At 38.6% G+C, this 18,148-nt stretch overlaps 1 protein-coding gene across 28 annotated transcripts in view; it reads left to right on the forward strand.

Annotated features, from left to right (window-relative positions):
• Nucleotides 1-18,148, forward strand: part of PARD3 (par-3 family cell polarity regulator) — a 634,782-nt gene that overhangs the window by 419,543 nt on the left and 197,091 nt on the right. For 9 of the 28 annotated variants that reach the window (XM_026483458.4, XM_026483450.4, XM_026483454.4 and 6 more), the window contains 3 exons: nt 3,814-3,965; nt 5,020-5,064; nt 9,972-10,199. In XM_026483458.4, the coding sequence (XP_026339243.2) occupies nt 3,814-3,965; nt 5,020-5,064; nt 9,972-10,199 (425 nt within the window). The remainder of the gene's footprint in view (nt 1-3,813; nt 3,966-5,019; nt 5,065-9,971; nt 10,200-18,148) is intronic. The other 19 variants (XM_026483463.4, XM_026483462.4, XM_026483456.4 and 16 more) reach the window with 4 other exon arrangements.

The raw sequence follows: 18,148 nt of genomic DNA on the forward strand, positions 1-18,148 counted from the left end.
ACGGGGGGAAAGTACAATATAAAGTAAAATCCCATTTGAAATCCGCAGATGCTGTTCCATTCACTGCTGCAGTTTGTATCTCTTTCTGAGAGAGAAAGCAACAACAGGGAAAGTAAGGCTTAGATATTGGCAGTATTCAACTCGGGGACAAAAGCCTTTGAATCTCCACCGTGATGGGGATTGTGAAGGTGGCCATAGGAATAGATCTGTTCAGGGCCTTCTAAAGTACTGTATTGGTGAAAATAAGTAAGTAACTAGCAGGAATAGATTGTGGCATTAATTTCCCTGAGGGCATTGATACAGTGGGGAGGACTTGCGTGATTTTGCTGTGGGGAATGTGGAGCAAGGAAAAGAATATGAATGAAGGGGTTATCCAAACAAGAATGGCAGCTGTTCCGAATCACAGCAGAAAATGTAAGCTTTTCCAGCCTGACAATATCTCCCTAATCCTTGATGAAAATGTTATGAAAACAAAAGGGCAATAAGACAGGATTAATAACTGGAATTTTAATAACATTGGGGGTCAGGGTATGGTTACATTCTTTAAAGAATCAGCTGTCAGTTTTGCAATCGAACTTGTTAAGTATTCAGTATACTGTTTATTGTGTCTGAAATTAGTTTAATGGGTATATTGATAGGGAAGAATTAATTATGTCATGGTTTAAGAATATTTAGTTATTTTAAGACTTATTAACTTACAAACTCATTTGACATTTTAAATTGTGTACGTTTACAGTTCACTACACAGTTGTGGGAGGTAAATATGTCAAATGGCTAAACTTCTGTTAACGAATAGAGTATACTTTTTTCAATCCATTAATTGATTTAGGGAACGTTAGCAATGTTTTTAAGGAGAAACAAGGTAAAACAGCAGATTCTAATCTTAGTGGCAACATAATCCCAAGGATATGATATTAGCTTAAAAAATATGCCAGTATGTGGTTTTCGGATAACATTGGCACCAACAATTTATATTTCTTTGAAAAGGCTCTTACCAATCATTTCTATTAAAAGTATATTTCATGAGCAGAGTGACTGAAGAGATCAGCTTTCAACAGATGAAAGAATTATTCTTATTGAAAATATGTAATTTAGAGTTTGCTGTTGCAAAATTGGGTCATAGTTCTTATCATACGGGTTTTTAGTTTTCTTATCATACGGGTTTTTAGTTTTCACTTCTGGGACTGTAGTTTTCAACTGGGGTGTATGTGGAAGTTACAAGCTTAATATTAAGTATAGTCGTATCTGAACACTACTACATAAACATAATATGCAAGCATATACAAATTTAAGAAATATGCATAAGCAGTATGTAATTGTGTGTACAACACAGGCTGTAGCTGTAAATACATGGATGCACACATTCATATGTACACAGCATGCAAGCTTAGCAGTATGTGAAGGGGCCCGAAGATTTCAAAAATGAATTCAAAGTTTTACAGAAAAAACACGGTGTGTTAAAAATGAAACGACTGACTATAGAATGCAGAGAAAAGACCGTTTATTAGGCATAACGTAGAGTTTTACCACATAAAGTTGTTCTGGCTCTGGGCTGAGTTCCCAGTGCCCGTGGGATACAGCCTCTCTCTTCTCAGCACCTGGACCAGGACAAGGGGGAGGCAAGCCAGGTGCCCAGGATGCAAAATATAAGGAGGAAGTCACTCTTAGGTGTGGACCCTGAACTTGCATGACCGTGAGAGTGAGTGCTTCCTTAAATGTGGAGTCGTGGGCACCTACCTTGTCTCATTCCAGGGGCCCTGCTCCGTACTTGGCGGGAAAGATCGGGAAGGAGTGTTCAGTTCCCCTGTGTGGTTTTTGTTTTTTTTTTGCTTTTTAAAGATTTTATTTATTTATTTATTTGGCAGAGAGAGAGAGAGACAGCGAGAGAGGGAACACAAGCGGGGGGAGTGGGAGAGGAAGAAGCAGGCCCCCAGTGGAGGAGCCTGATGCGGGGCTCGATCCCAGAACGCCAGGATCACGCCCTGAGCCGAAGGCAGACGCTTAATGACTGCGCCATCGAGGCACCCCCCCCCGTATGGTTTTTGAGGACCCTATTTCTGTTATCGTAATTTGTATTACGTTGATTATTTGCAATAGACAGTCTTTGTGGGTAATAGTAACTTACTTTGTATGGTGGTTTGCAGTGTACAAAGGGCTTTCACATTATGTCCTTGAATTCTCTTACTGGCCTTGTCAGATGGGTGAGGCCGCTATTCTGTTAATCGAGCATATTAATACACGTGGGCCCGACACATTTCAGGTCACTTAACCTGAGGGCGAAGCATTTCGCTTGATGTCTTTCTTTTTACAATTTTTGCTTTAGCTCTTCTCTCAGAGCCAGCTATCATTTCACGCACAGTAAACTGCAGCTACATTTTTGATGGATATCCAGACCAGATCACTCTCCTTTACCAGTATGGATGGTAATTGTCTACGGCCATACAGGGTAGAGAAGCTTGCTTCCATCAGAAGCATGAGGAAGGCTATCATCAACCCAGCTGACATGGCGGAAGCAGCCCCTCACCTTCTAGTATGTTTAGCTTGCTGTGGAGGCATTTTCTGCTACGTGGCCGGGTGGGGAAGGTGGCTGGGTGCTGACCCAGGAGAGCTATGTATTTACTCAGTGTGCCCAGCACACAGACAACCTTACTGTATGAACTGTGCTCAGAGCACGTAGCAGTACTCTTCAAAGTGTTCACAGATTTTTACAGATAGGAGTGACTCTGTGTCATCCCTTGCCACGTCCACTGGGAAAACTCTTCCAGCTGTATCCTGTTACCGAGGATTTGCCATGGGCTTCTTCTCTGCTTGAATGACTGTGTCGGTGTCACCAAAATCAAATGTCTTCTGGGCTTAGTCGTGCTTTTTCTGCCTCCCTTCAGTACTGATCGTTCTCCCATCTCTGCATCCACAGCATCGGCTTGGTGCTCTTGGTGTAGTATTTTTCGTTAGGCACTTATAGAGAACAGAGATCGTTTTGTTTTTATTTTTTTAACTTTGGTCCCCAGCACAACACGTTAATCAGAATAGGTTCTAATAAAGATGTGTTGAGTTGGTTTCTTCTCAGTTGAATAAATATTGCGGAGAAACCACAGCCTCGTGAACCTACATGCCACAACGGTGTTTTTCTCTTTTCTGAAACACAGGATAGAGGATACATACAAAGACCAGACAAATTCTTTTTGAAACTTCTATTTGATTGCAATTCATACAGTCCCTTGTTTGCTGCCAATATTTGTATTCGTATACGAAAGTTTTCCTCAAATATTCAATCCTCCCAGTGTCTAAAACACATCAGCCTTATCTTTTTAAAAAAAGATCAGATTTTATTTATTTATTTTAGGACAAGCCCATGTGAGTGGGGACGGGGAGTAGTGCAGAGGGAGAAGGACAGGCAAACTCCCTGCTGAGCACAGAGCCCAATGCAGGACTTGATCTCAGGACCCTGAGAGTCAGAAGCCTAACCGCCTGAGCCACCCCAGCACCAGCATCAGCGTTATCGTTGATAATCACTTAGAAATAATAACGGATAGGAGAACAGAGTGAAGAAGCTGAAGGAAAGAGAGCAGGAGAGAACTCACATGGAGAAAGAGTTACTCTAAATATAAATTAATTTTGTATTTTCCTATCACTTCCTATTCAGCCACAGTTGTTTTTTTTTTTTTTAATGGACTGTATTTATGTTAGTTGAAGCATTTCTAGGCATACACATATGCATACCTTCATACACACAGGTATATATGATCTTTCCTGAAGTTGGATGTCCTCTATTTTTAGTAAATGTTTTTATGTTTATCTTTCTCTTCACACCAGCTCTTTGAGTCCAGATGTTGATCCAGTTCTTGCTTTTCAACGAGAAGGATTTGGACGCCAGAGTATGTCAGAAAAACGCACAAAGCAATTTTCAGATGCCAGTCAATTGGATTTCGTTAAAACGCGAAAATCAAAAAGCATGGATTTAGGTAGTGAGTACAATCTCCATGAATCTTTATCTAAATAAGGTTTAGATGCTTTCAGATTAAAATTAATAGTCCCAAACACATGTCTGTTTACTTTAAGCAATAGAGAAAATAAATGTGAAATGTGGCAATTTGGCAAAAATTAGTTTTTCTCTGAGTTTGCGATAACCATATTTCTCGTAAGTGGCATGTTTACATATGTGCAATATGTTAATATATATGTTTCCTGATGATAAAAGAAACAAACACATGCATATCATGCTATATTCCTGCATCTTTATTTGAAAAGATGAAATGTTTTAACATTTTGGCTGTTAAAAACCAATTTTTTGAAATAGTATTTGGTTGGCTATGGGATTCTTGAACTAGAAGAAGTAGTTTTGGAGAGAAACCATTATCTCAATCCATGTGTAGAATTTGGTTACTTCATGATATCTTTGTTTCACTGCTATTCTTTAAGGTTTACTTAACAGAAACTCTTATGTGTTGATAATTAAGGCATGTAATTGAAGTAATAATTTGAGAGAATATTTGTTGTAGAAAGTATTTGGAAGCAAATGGGAGGAAAAAATAACCATAGTTGTTCAATCAAACACCAATCAGGTAGTGTCTCTTTTTAAATCAAAATCCACCAAAAAAGCAAACAAAAAAGTAAAATAATTAATTATATCTATAAACTGATCAAATGATTTACAAATCCTTTGTTAATCAGCTGTAACTTATTTATGCTGTTCTCTGGTGGCTGTGTACTTCAAGACTAAAAGCATTAATTTATCACATGCATAAAAGAAAAATTTGGCGATGCGTTGCCTTGGCTAATTATGATATGCTAACTTATAAATAACACACGTGTCTGTGAAATGAAATGACTGGCATTTTGCATGGAGACACTGCTTTCCCCCCCCTTTTTTGATTATGAATGTTTGCTTGATGTTTCATATTATTTGCATGAAATAGTACCTAAGAATGATCACCTAACTGAAAAGATCCGGAAATGGTTGAAGCACGTTGGGCTGTGGGGACTAACTGCGCTAACCAGTATACATTTACCTTTTAACAGTAGCTGACGAGACTAAACTCAGTACAGTGGATGACCTGAAAGCAGGTAAGAATGGACAGTTAGGCCGTTGCCATAGAAACTGTGGTCCAAGGAGCTGATCATAATTATAGAGCTGCCAATCATATTGCATGTAAACCTAAATAGTCCAGTCTTGCATGGGTGTTTTTATTGTAGGAAATCAAACTGTACAAGAGAAGAAAGATTTTCTGTTAGAAGGAATTTACCAGTGTAGCGCATACTAAGTGCAAATATAATTCAGTGTTTCAAAGATGTTAAAACAACCTGGAGTTTAATAGTATTTGTGTAGAGGTGTTTTGTCACAACTAAATACAAATGCAAATCCTGAAAACAGGATCCTCCTAGTAGACTGTTAAGCGTCTCAGTCGTTTGTTAGATGCCTAGCTTGACGTCCAAACAGTGATCCTCAAAGTGGTGATTTTGATTTGAAGGATAATAGCATAAACATAAGTCGTTTTCACTGAAGGACAGTGTCCAATGTTGCTATCTTTATTTGCTCGGAAAACCTTAGTTCTTCTTCAGATGCAAGAATTAGCTCATAGTTGTCTGACGTTGAGTTAGACTATATAATGCACACAGCTCCTTGTCTTGACGCTGCGAACCTATTTTAAAGTTTTTTGGTTGTTTTTTTTTTAACTCATTAGGGCTTGCTTCTGAAATGCTGCCTAGATCATTATGTGGCATCAATAGATTATATTGAACTGGGTTTTTCATTGTATTAGAATTTACGTTTTATGTTATTTTATAAAAATAATCACAGAAAAGTCTTCATGTGTAATTAAAATAATGTGCTTTGTACAATGGCACATTTATGATTTATTATTATAAGTTTGGAATAGTGTTTTAATTATTCTAGATCCAATATGATGTAGTCACATCACTTAGCACTAATTAGCTTCAATTCACCTTTTTAACCTGCAGTAGTAATTAGTTTTAGCCTGCTTGAGAAATGTGTATCTATATACATATGTAAAGATTAGTGTGGACGTGGTTGGAGTTTTCACATTCTGTAGAGTAAAAGATAGATTGTAAAAATTATATCCAATAAATCATAAGATTAACTGTAGTGGAAGGCAATTAACTATAGCTTCAGCCATTATTATGTAGTTATTTCTCTGATCAAACGTGAAATTCACTGAAATTCTGTAAAAGGGCTAAAGGAAAACTATTCGATAGTTCATAAATGTAAATTACTAATAAGTTCTGGAGTTAATAGCATTCAGTACTTTTAAAGAAGTGAGCCCTGTCCAAGTTAATGTTCACAAAAGCCAACTCGAACTTCTTAGGTTAAAGAACATGACTTCATAAACTATGCCAGTCAGGTAAAGTCAGGAAAATATTTAATTTGACCAACTCACTTTTACTAAAAGGAAAAGAGCATTAGTGCAATTAAAAAGTAATAATGATGATATCCAGAGTTTAATTGAACACATAAAATAACTTTCGTGGAGAGAAGACAGATTTTATTATCTAATTCCATCTTTTGTTTTTATTGTGTTTTAAAATGTTGGGTCTAGGTAAAAAAAAAAAAAAGCTTTTCCTGTTCTCTTTTATTTCCCCCACTATGTGCCATCGATCCTACCAGAGTAAGCTAGAAGACCTTGGGACACAAAATCATTACATAGACACCACAGTACCTTTTTTTTTTTTTTTTTTTGGTCTATTGGTTTAAAATCTACATGAATAAAATGGCTAAACTAGATCTTTTCCACGTTGAAATAACGGACAGTGAACAGATTTTCAGTTATTTTTCTTTCTTGAGTTCACTTGAATTGCTAAGATGATCATGATTTTACAGGTCAGTCCAAAGGTTTTTGGTAGAACCACAGAGGCACTCAGCACAGATCATCTGTCTAGCCATAAGCCTTTCATAATGAAAATTGAATTCCATTTCCCTTTGCCCTTGCAAAAGACATCCTCTACTTTTTTTCGGCAAGAGAGGTATTAGTAGGTAGTAGAAAAATAGGCCTAGGGAAAATAGTATGATTACGATTTTCCCCTTTATTTCTGGATTTAAGGGTCTTTTTTGACATTTGGGGGGTAAATTTTCTTTGTGAAAGAAAAGAGAGGATAAGAAGAGAATTGGGTTTCTGGATTGGGTTTCTAACAGTTTAATCTTTGAATATAAAAAATAAGCAAAGTATCCTAATGACCTGATTTATAAAGAGCTTTAGAATATTATTTTAAAATTAAAAGACGTTGATTTGTGTGTGTGTGTGTAACTAAGACTAATTTTTGCCCATACTTTGTATAGAGAAAGGCATTTTTAATTTTCATCCCTAGTAAATGCTAAGCTTATCATGTCAGGGTTCTCAGTAACCCTCATTCAAGAATCTTAACGTATTACTTAACAAAATCTTTGTTAAAGTTTCTTTGACAAACATCATACTGCAATGTATCATGTCCATGTTACAAATTAGAAGTCTCTTTCTGTAAAGGACCAGATAGTAAACAACGTAGGCCTTGCAGACCGAACAGTCCCTGTAACAATTACTTCATTCTGATGTAGCATGAAAGCAGCCACCGAATATATATGAACAAATGGACATTCCAGGTTAGGCCTGTGGTTGACTGATCCCTCTTATAGATTCACAAATTATAAATTTTGACTTTTTGTATAACATTTTACTCTGAGGATTTTCAACCATCCATAAATATAGAGGCAGTAATTCATCGATTTCCTATATACACAGTACACATGATGGCCAAAATGTTATACTACAGTGTTATAATTTCAGAGAGAAGAGTAGATAGTCTTAAATTATGCTTACAAAGTATCTATTGCTTATTTATATTTTCATCATTGTTTTTTCACCAGATTTGCCTGTATGTGTCTTAATACATACATACATATATATATATTTATGTATATGTATATAAATATTTATATGCATGTATATATAGACATACACTTATTTTAATAAATACTTATGCTATTTCTGGATTTCATTATTAAAATGTTTAGTGCTATGAGTATATTAAGTCAAATCTCAGCTAACTTTTCATAAAGAAAAACAATATACCTAAGTGATGTTTTTATGAAAATCTTTACTGGAAGCATGAAATCTTTATTGGAGAAATATAGATAGATATGAATAGACACACATGCATATATACATACACATGTCCTTTATGCTCCCAAAAAAGTGCCAAATATTTGCCCGATAAGTGTTTATAGATGCAAATGCAACTGGTAGGTTATGAAAATTGATATGCATAAGTTATTTGGAAAAAGACCTTCCCTGTGCTAATTCTAGGAAATATAAAGTAAATGTCCCTGCCTACGAGTGATCTTTTCCTGTTCTCTTTGACTCCTTGATTTCTTACTTTTTGTTTAGTTCTGGAACAAACTTCATTTCCCTTCCTGTGACATGACTTTTATGGGTATTTAGAACATGAACTTGTCAAAAATTGTAGTGCTATCAAGAGAAAAAGTAAGATTGATCATCCTAGAAAGAAACATTTCATGGGAATTTTTTGTCATAAAACAATCAAATATATACAGTCCTGCACTGAGAAAGTTCAATAAATCATCTTTTTCTCCCAAGCACGATAATTGATGGAATATTATTTCTTCATTAGAATCACCTGTCTGCCTTTCTGCCTGTGTTACATTTTTGACATATTTATTCTAACAAAAACTGCTACCCCATTGTGAAAATTAGGTGAAAGATGTAATGTAAGTGGATCTTAAAAAGATAATTCTTGTTGACTCTCAGTTTAGTAACTTTTATTGTTTTCTACCCCGAGCCATGCAAAGCCCATGCCATAATTATTTGCCTTCTAGGTGATAACATATCAAGGCTGTGCCTTAATTATTGATTAACATGTGGGCTGACGACCCCACGTACAGATACACGACCTGCTCTCCCCTACTTTCCCTTTTTTTTGTACCTGTCTTTTTAACAGTGTCAGTGACAAGCTAGTTCTAAAGCTGGGTTGCCCTGGTGGTGGTACAAAGCTGGCATTTCGGTCATCGAGGGGCAGACTTCATCTGTCTCTGAGGGCCGGGTTGGGCGGTGACGGATGAGGCTGTCTTCCTTGCTTGAAGAAATCCGTTTTGATTGCCTTCTGAAGCTTGGTACTACTTGTGCTCTCTCAGGCCTCCGTGCCCCATATCCTCCAGAAACAGCCAAATTGTTCCTTCCCTCAATTCTCCCCGGCCATCCTACTGAAATTTCCTTCGTTAATTGTGAAGTGTTCTTTCCTCCGCTCATCACTTCTTCCTCAAGCAGCTATTACTCCTGAGCCTGGAGATACACGTCCTCATGTTCAGCTCTCGAGTCTCTCCTCCTTGACTGCTCCCTAGTGAGAGACCTTATGTAATTTGTTTCTATTCGGATCGTGCATTGGCCTTTCCAGAGAACGTTAATATTTCCCAGAATCCGGTTTCTGCCTGGTGCCGGGGTGCCCTGATTGTCTTAGTGACTAGTGGTCTTTTGTGCTCGTTTTACCTACTGAGTTGTGTGAACCCGCAGTGTAACGAGGAGGAGAATTCCTGGAGCTCGTTGAGGTGAAAGTTTAGTTTCTGCCGTAAATGATTTCAGTTAAGTTACAAGGCTTATCTTGGTCGCTTATCTAAGCCTTCTCATCATCCCTACTTCTCAAGTGAGCTTCTGGGCTATTCTGGTTCTTCTAGATTATTTACATACTTGGAGCAAATGATTTGACCAAAATGTTATCTCTTGAGCTAAAAATAGAGACTAATAACTTAGAGTTTTTCCTAATGAAAATAGAAAACATAGACTAAATTTAATATATACTTGGGAAAAATTAAAATTAGTTACTATTACTTTATTTCTATAACATTTGCATCCACACTTTAGAACTCAGCAAATAATTAACGCCCCTGATGTTTCCCACAATCCGAGATATTCGGTATATAATTCTCACCACTAATTCTAACTAACATTTCACTTTTGTAAATCTCCAAGGTTCCCCCAGCAGAGATGTAGGACCTTCCCTGGGTCTGAAGAAGTCGAGCTCATTAGAGAGTCTGCAGACGGCAGTAGCTGAGGTGACTCTGAATGGGGATATTCCTTTCCACCGCCCACGGCCGCGGATAATCAGAGGAAGGGGCTGCAATGAGAGCTTCAGAGCTGCCATCGATAAGTCTTATGATAAACCTGCGGGAGATGATGATGATGAAGGCATGGAGACGTGTAAGTTTACAATGTCTGAAAGCATAGCAATTACAGACAGCTCTGGGGAGCAGCAGTTCTTAAAGTGTGCTCCAGGGAGCCCTAGGGATCCCCATTATCCTTCAGAGGGATCAATGAGGTCTGAACTTTTCATAATAATAAGATGTCATTTGTCTTTGTACCTTTGTTCTCTCACAAGGATACAGTTGGGTTTTCTAGAGACAAGTCATCTGATATTGCAGTCGAATGAGTGCAGAACAGATAGAAGAACCTGTCTTTCCGGCCGGATAGTAAAGAGATTTGCTAAATTATGAAACAGTGCGGTTGTTTGCACTCATTGTTTTTGGCCGGTACAATTATCGTTTTATGAAAACAATTTCTGTTAACATAAATTTTGTTTTTTTATAAAGTAATTTATATTTTTAGATCTTCTCAGTTTTAATTCAGTAAATACTAATAGAGATAATCCACATAAAAATTATTTTGAGTCCTTCGTAATTTTTAGGAATTTAAAGTTATCCTGAGACCAAAATGTTTGAAAATCACTGCTATAATGTGATATCTTCAGTGACTATATGTAATGATCTATGCTTTTGAAAACGTATTTTTGTTTTATTTTTATGAATTACTCTTGCGTCCCTTGATCTGAACTAGCATATTTGTATATGTGTACATTTCAAAATTGCAGAATATTTTAAGCTAAGATTATTGAAAGTCAAAGGTTATTATGAGTGAGCAATATGTTTTCCATAGAATATTGAGAAAAAAGTAATATTTATAAATATGTTCATGTTATGGGGAGCTGTCTGTATAGTTAAACATTCGTGGCATAAAAGTAACTATTCCGTTGGTTTTAAAAATCAGAGAAAATCTTCAGTATATTTACTTAGAAAAGGCTTAAGAGCCCTAATAGTAAAAGCTGTTGTTCAGAATTATTACTTTGTACTTTAGTTTTTAACTTCAAACATGACTCTGTGTACCTAACTGTTGTTAGGACGGTTAGAGACACTGCTGCTCACGGTTCAGGCAGAGACCAGAGAGCATTTACGTGGGTTGTAATTCACTTGCAGTTTAACTTTTGGGTCAGCTGCTCCTGTCATAAATACCTAAGGAAGACTGTGGTGGGGAAGAAAAGTTTTAGATAAAAATCATACTCTGAAGAGACTGAAAGCGAAATTACGTAGTTTTCGCCTGTTGCACATATAATGTGTTTGGGAAGACGAAAACTGCCACAATGGAGCGTGCAAAGCAAAACTTGGGGAGAGCTCTGCTCTACTTCCCCTCCCCCCGCCTTTCCGGCGCTTTACCTCATTCTCCATCTAGAGCTGGATGGAGCTTTTTCACTTTATCCAGCCAGTGATTTCAAATGTATGCAACCTATTCTTGCCAGATGAAGAACATATTTCGTATTTTTGCTGCCAAGTCTGGGCTCCAAGATCCTGAGTCATACGCGCTTTCAGCCCTCTTGAGTTTCTTCCCACTTTATCAGTGGTTCCCCTGCAGCCTCACCAGTATGCCTTGTGCAGCCCTACTATGGTAGCGTCTTGCTTCTGTCTGTCCTGGGTGTGTATTTGCTAAGACATATTAGTACCTTGGCCCCTCACTATTAGTTCTTTTTTAAGCTTCTACAGTTTATGATGCTTTTGAATTTTTTTCTTGTTCTGGTTAAAATGTTATTTAAATTCACTCGTAAAATGTAATTTTCTCACATGTAACACTCATTTCCAATGTATCGGGATGGAATAAATATCAACACAAGGCACGTTTTTAATTCTGATAGGAACAGGCTTCAGAGTTTCTCACCAGTGTGGAGAGACAACTAAATTTGTCCCTATACAAACTTAGTTTCTTTTTATAATTCGAAATAACTGGTTTAAATACATTATGTTAAAACTTTTTCATTCAGCTGCCATTGAGACAAAAACAAGCAAATAGACAAATTACGTTTTGTAAACCAAAGAGGAAGTTCTGGACAGGAGAAGGGAAAGACTTGTGCGTCTACGACCACAGAGTGCTGTGTTTTCCAAAAAAGTCCTGAATTTTCTTTCTCCAGATCAGTCTCTTGAACTCAGGATACAAAAAAACAAAAAACAAAAAACAAAAAAAACAGACAGACAGACAGCTGTTGTACATCTCAGACTTTCGCGGTCTGAGTTGTGGAGCTCGCATCAGTGGAGCGGGGTGGGCACTCGCTGGGATTCAGGCGACTCGCATCCTAGTCCTTATTCTTCTCGTGAATTTGGGATTCTGGTCAAGCTACCTCAAACCATTGGGCTTTAAGTTCCTCGTTGTGAAACTGAAGATTTGAACAACTGGGTTGTTGATTCTCAAAGTTGTGTGTTTTGACCTCTGGTCAGGAGGGGCGCCTCAGTGGCTTCGGGGGAGTCCAGAAGTCAGGGCGAGGCTGAGCAGCTGGGACTCTGCAAAGCCACCAGCTTTACCCTTCACCCTACTGTCACCCCTCTGTTGCCTTGGCACTTGTGGGGTTTTTTTTAAAGTTACTTTAATACATTGTAGTTGTCTGTAAATTTTAATTTTAACGGAGGGTAGTTTGCAGTTTTTTAGAAAATTCTTGAAAAGCTCTGGTTTAGATGATGTCGAAGGTTTCTGAGGTCCTTTCTAGTTCCTCATTCTGTGATTCTGTGCACCTGTTCACTTATCTGCCTAAATCCTGCCTGCTAAGCTCTCTCGCCTTCTGTGGGGCCCACAAAAGAAGGCACCACCGTGTCTGTGTTAGTCCCGCATAACCAGCACAGGGCCTGGCAAACCATAGGATTCAGTGAACGCTCATTACGTCAGTAAGTGAGCTCCTGCTTACCGAGCACCATTGTGTCTCTGAGAGAGAGAAGCAGCGGAGAGACCTTCACTCTGCAGGAGGAGGGGGTGGTGGTGTCACTTTGCCATCCCTGTTTCTGTGCCACGCTAAACCTGCATATGTGCTAGACCTTTGGTGCCTAAGTGACGTCTAAAAAAGTCCCTCCGGCCTGGTGTTACTGCTGGTGATCATTAAACTGTCATCTTGACATCTGACTAGATACAAAAAGGTGTTCTGTGGCTCCAGTTATGAGAAAGGCCAGCTCATTCTCCTCTTCCTTTGGTTTCCTAAACAGCCTCCTTTTCCGAGTCTGGCTTCTGGATTCTCGTGGCCTGGTCCACTTCCTGTCACCTGTCACCACTTCCTTCCCAGCATCCGCGTCCTTGTTTCTGGTTGTACTCTGCATCCCCACCTTCCGGGGTGCTGGCCCTTGTGGCGTGCGAGCCTCTGTCCTGCCATTGTCTGTGCTCTGTGGGCCTCTGGCAGGGGGTGCTTTCCTGTGCTGTGGTCTGACGCCCTCACAGCCACTGGTGGCAGTGAAAATGCCCTTTCACTATTGAACGTGGTTCCGGAAAGAGGACCACTGTCCTAGCAGACAGCCCTTTTGTTCCCCCAGCCATTGCGCCCCAGACGTGTGGGGATGGAGGGTGGGCTGTTGCGGGAAGGCTGGGAGGCTGGGAGCCGAGGCCGAGGATCGGGGCAGACGGTCCCCGGAACTGCTCCAACTCCTGTTTTCTCCTCCCGCCTTAGCCCTTCAGGCAAGATGCTGAGGCATAGGCATGCTTGATTGCTCCTGTCAGTTGGGTCGAGCATCTCCCTGGTGACTATATTTCATGGCTCCGAACAGGCTTGCCTCTTCTCAGCGGTGTCGAAATCGTGGCATGGGCACAACAACGGGGGCCAAGAGACTGGGGCGGGCTCCATGTGGTATCTGGTATCTGTCATCTTCTGTAACACTTACGTTCTTCCTGTGGAGATGGCAGAAGCCAGCGTTTTTGTCTCTCATTTAATCCATCTGGCCTCTCCATGTTGTGTGTGTCTGTCTGGATCAAGATGGAGCTTTGTATTCTGGGACCCATTATCTCCGAGGCCCTACCTGTGCTCGACAGGTCAGGGCATCCACAATCTGCTCCCTCTTCTATGCAAATTACATACCCTGCCTGGCTCCCAGCAGGTGGCTTCTGCATCTCCCATAATAAATCAGTTTCTGTTGCTACCAAGAAAATACATGCAATAACATTGCTTTGTTTTCTTCTTGAAAAATATAGGGTCCCTTTTTTTTTTTCTGTTAAAAGTTGCCAAGTTATAAGTCTTCCTATCAATACAGAAACCACTTTTGTTGGGGTCCGGAGATAAAACATCATGAAACCATGTACTCTCTTATTAATTGTACCTATTGGTTTTAAGATAGATCTAGTTTATAATTTTGAATGTGAAAACCGTATGCCTTGAAAACAGACAACTTTGCCCCCTTTTTGTAGTTTTTTTATCAGGATATAAGAAAAGACATGGCTCTAAAATGTACATACTTAGGTTCACCATACGAGATTTGAAGAAGGTAAATTTATGTTAGTAAATCAGCTAATATGGGTAAATTTTTTTGTTTATTAGTTATGAAACAGCATATTGGAGTTTTCTGCAGATATCTCAGATTTTCTATGGTCTGCCTTCTGCACACTGCTAGGCACTTTTCAGTACTATGGATTTGAGTGAAATACGTAAACTAGGTCTAATTTTATCTTGGCAAAACCCATTGGATCATAGAAAATGTACTGTGACAGAATTCAGGATATGGGTTTCAACGTCAAAATACTTTGTAAAAAGTTACTTATTTGTTTAATATAGATAATTGGATGTTCACCTGTAAAAAACTCTGTTCTGAAATGCTAGGAGTAGCCTGTCCTATCCTTTTAAGCCAACTTGTATACTTCAGTATCACCTGCCGTTTAAGAAAAGGAGCTTTGATTAATTTTTGGAAGTTTCTCAATACAGTATGGGTGTAAGCATGTGAAGCAGCCAAAGCTATTCCTCCCACTTCTTTTTGTAGGTGAATATTAACTTAAGCTGCAGGTATGATGAAAAGTCACATCTGAAGTGTTCGAATTATAGAATCCTCATTTTAAGCACTTTTTGATAAGGAAAGAGTATTTAAATAGTTGACCAAGAGCATACTTGGGAAACTGAATCATACTTCATGAATGCATACTTTCTGATTCATAGTCCTGTGATTTTTCTAGAATACTCAACTTCCAAATGGGAAAACCTCTACACTAAAACTACTTAAAAGTATTTAAGTGTGTATTTATGAGTTGTGGCACCTAAAATCTGATATTTAGGCTGTAAGTTCCTGGGGGCCATGGGGTGGTTCAACCCAGCGGATAAACCCATACTTAAGAAGTAATGTGGTTAAGGGCCATCGTAGTGCATATGTTACCATGGCACTGAAGGTTGGGGTACCCACGTAGCCTATGTGTACTTAGAGCAGAAAGGGAGGTAGTGGGGAGAAGGCTTCCCAGAAGAGGTATTAATGGAGGTGAGTGCCATTGCTTGAGCGGTCTTCACCTGGGCATGTAGCGAGCATGCGGAACATAAAGAGTGGGGACCTTCTCTGCATTGCCATTGTTTGATTAAGGTTGATGTGTAGAGTACAGGTGACAGCATAATGAAGAATGAGGTTTAAGATGAAAACAGAAGACAAATCACAGACAACTTTGTTTAAATTGTTTGTATTTTATACAAAGAATCTTAAAGAACCTTTGAAGAACTTCAAGTAAGCGTATGATTGCTGGGGTTGTAGGATAGGGGATGGTTATCAGGGACAGCATGGTGAGTGAGCAGTACCAGTGGCAGGAAACTCAGTTATATGTCGGTAATGCAGTAATCCAGGTGAGTAATGATGCTTGGCAGTGCCAAAGAAAAGGAAGAAACTGCTTTTACACGCTTAGCATCTCACACATAAAGATGGATGATGATGATGTGATTTTTCTCATTAGCACTTCCAGGCTCTGAAACTTAGAATCATCATCGTACTGTGTAATCACTCCATTACCAAGCTTTCTTAAATTTTCCCCATGAAGTCTACTAATTTCACTCCTTCTGTTCAACCTAGCCCAAATCCTCATTATTTAATATCTGAAGTTATTGTTAGGCTCTCCTGACTGGTCCTGCTGTCTCTAGATTTGCTGAGTAAGCCTGTAATCACATGCTTATTCTCAGAGTCCTTCAAGCCTCCCAGCTCATTCTTGCCCAGGCCATGTAATCTCCAGGAGGTGTATCTTCTTCCTCCCCCTGCCTGTGCCCCTACACTCTCATGGGTACATTAGACTGTCTTCTTCAGGAAACTTCTTCCCAAGCAATCTAGTCTTCCCTTGACTTTCTAAAGCCCCGATTATGTAGAATGTGTCTGAGACTTTTTAGTATAAAGCATTTTTTTTTTTTTTTAACCTCAAGAAGTTTTGGTGGATTCCCGAGTAGGGACTGGCCTGATAGTTTAGAACACTGGCTTTTGGGGGACAGTGATTTTGATTTCTCAATATATAGCAAAATAGAGCATGACTAGCCATTCACTATTTTATCACATTTGCACATGTTGTTCTTTATTTTTGTTTTTGTATTTTTTCACTTAAAAGAGTCAGAACAGTGACCTGGAATCTCTTAACCTTGACACAGTAAGTAATATACTCTGTGGTGTTAAAACATTCAACGCCAAGCTCACTCCTTGATTAAAAGTGACATTTTTTAGTGGAAGTTCCAACAGTAGAGTGATGGGTGCTGCCATTTTGGTTGTGTAACCAATGCATCCAGGCTGTCAGAAGGAACACCTTCAACTTCACTCTACATTGTCTCCATGGACAGGAAGCAGTATCCATTGTGGACCATCATTTGAATATAAAAATCAATTAGATGCTGAAAGTTAATGTGCAAGGGTTCAGAAAATTGGGGGTATGACCCGCATTGTACTTGTTCTGAGCATTCTCTTGGGAATGGAAGGATAATGGAGGTAACATTCTACCAGCATCTTCAGGAGTATTTTATCTGTTTAATTTGGAGGGATGCATTAAAGAGAAGTTTAGAATATAAAGTAGAAGGGAAAAATGGTTTCTGATAATAAGTCTTCAGTTCTTTGGAAGAGTGATCTTAATTGTTTTTGCCCTTCTACCCAACTCTTCAACATAAACAGTTATTGTTTTTCTTTAATGAACTAAATATACTTTTAGAATAGAGTGTTTTTGGAATCATCTGTTCGACCTGTCCCCCAGTTGCTGAAACCACTTCTGTGATAGCGCATGGCAAATATCATGTGAGTTCTTCGTATCTTTCTCTCCTTTCATAATCAGACTCTTGGTTCTTCATCCTACCGGTTACTCCCAACCCACATTTTAGGGTAAAAGCTTCTTAATTCTTCATGTTTCATGTTTCGTGGCAGCTTTGTATTTTTTTTTTTTAACATTTTGAAAAAGCTGAGTTTTCCATTGCCAAGAGCTCATCATTCTAATGTTAAAAGTCAGAGTCCAGAAAAGCAGATCCTGTTATTCGACACCATCTGTATCACTAGCTGTTCATTTTCCACATCTTTCTTCTTTTCCAAAGTCAAAATATTCAACTAAAATAAGAAACAAAAATAATATTTATATCCCCAAAGTTCTTGAATCCTGCTTAGGACTTTGCAGTGTCCGGGAGTCCAGTCTTCATTAATTTTTATCACTTTTTTTTTTTTTAACCTAATATTAGTCAGTGGAAATTGGTAGGGGCCAGTGGATTTGCTAAGTCTAGTGAAATTTTCCAATTACTAATGTCTCATTTGAACTTACTAATTTTAAGTTTTAAGAAGATAAATTCCAAAGAGTTAGTCATCCTGTATACAATTACTCCATTTAATTCTTTGTGTTCCAAAATAAATTGTAAATTACTCAAGAATAGGTAGTTCAATCATTAGGTATTTCTGATACCTTAGGGTAGTGCTTCATAAGTAGGGAACAAAAAAGGATAGTTCTCCATATGATTGACTGTTCAATCATTCTGTCATTCACTCAACAAATATTTAATGATGCTTCTTTGAGCTGTGTCCTCAGAGGAAAGGACTTGTTTACTGGTGATTAAGAAGTAATATTATCGTTTTCTTTTTGGTTTCCCTGTTTATACCTATTGAACCATT

The sequence above is a fragment of the Ursus arctos genome, unplaced genomic scaffold (assembly GCF_023065955.2).
Source record: "Ursus arctos isolate Adak ecotype North America unplaced genomic scaffold, UrsArc2.0 scaffold_30, whole genome shotgun sequence".
NCBI classification, from domain to species: Eukaryota; Metazoa; Chordata; class Mammalia; order Carnivora; family Ursidae; genus Ursus; species Ursus arctos.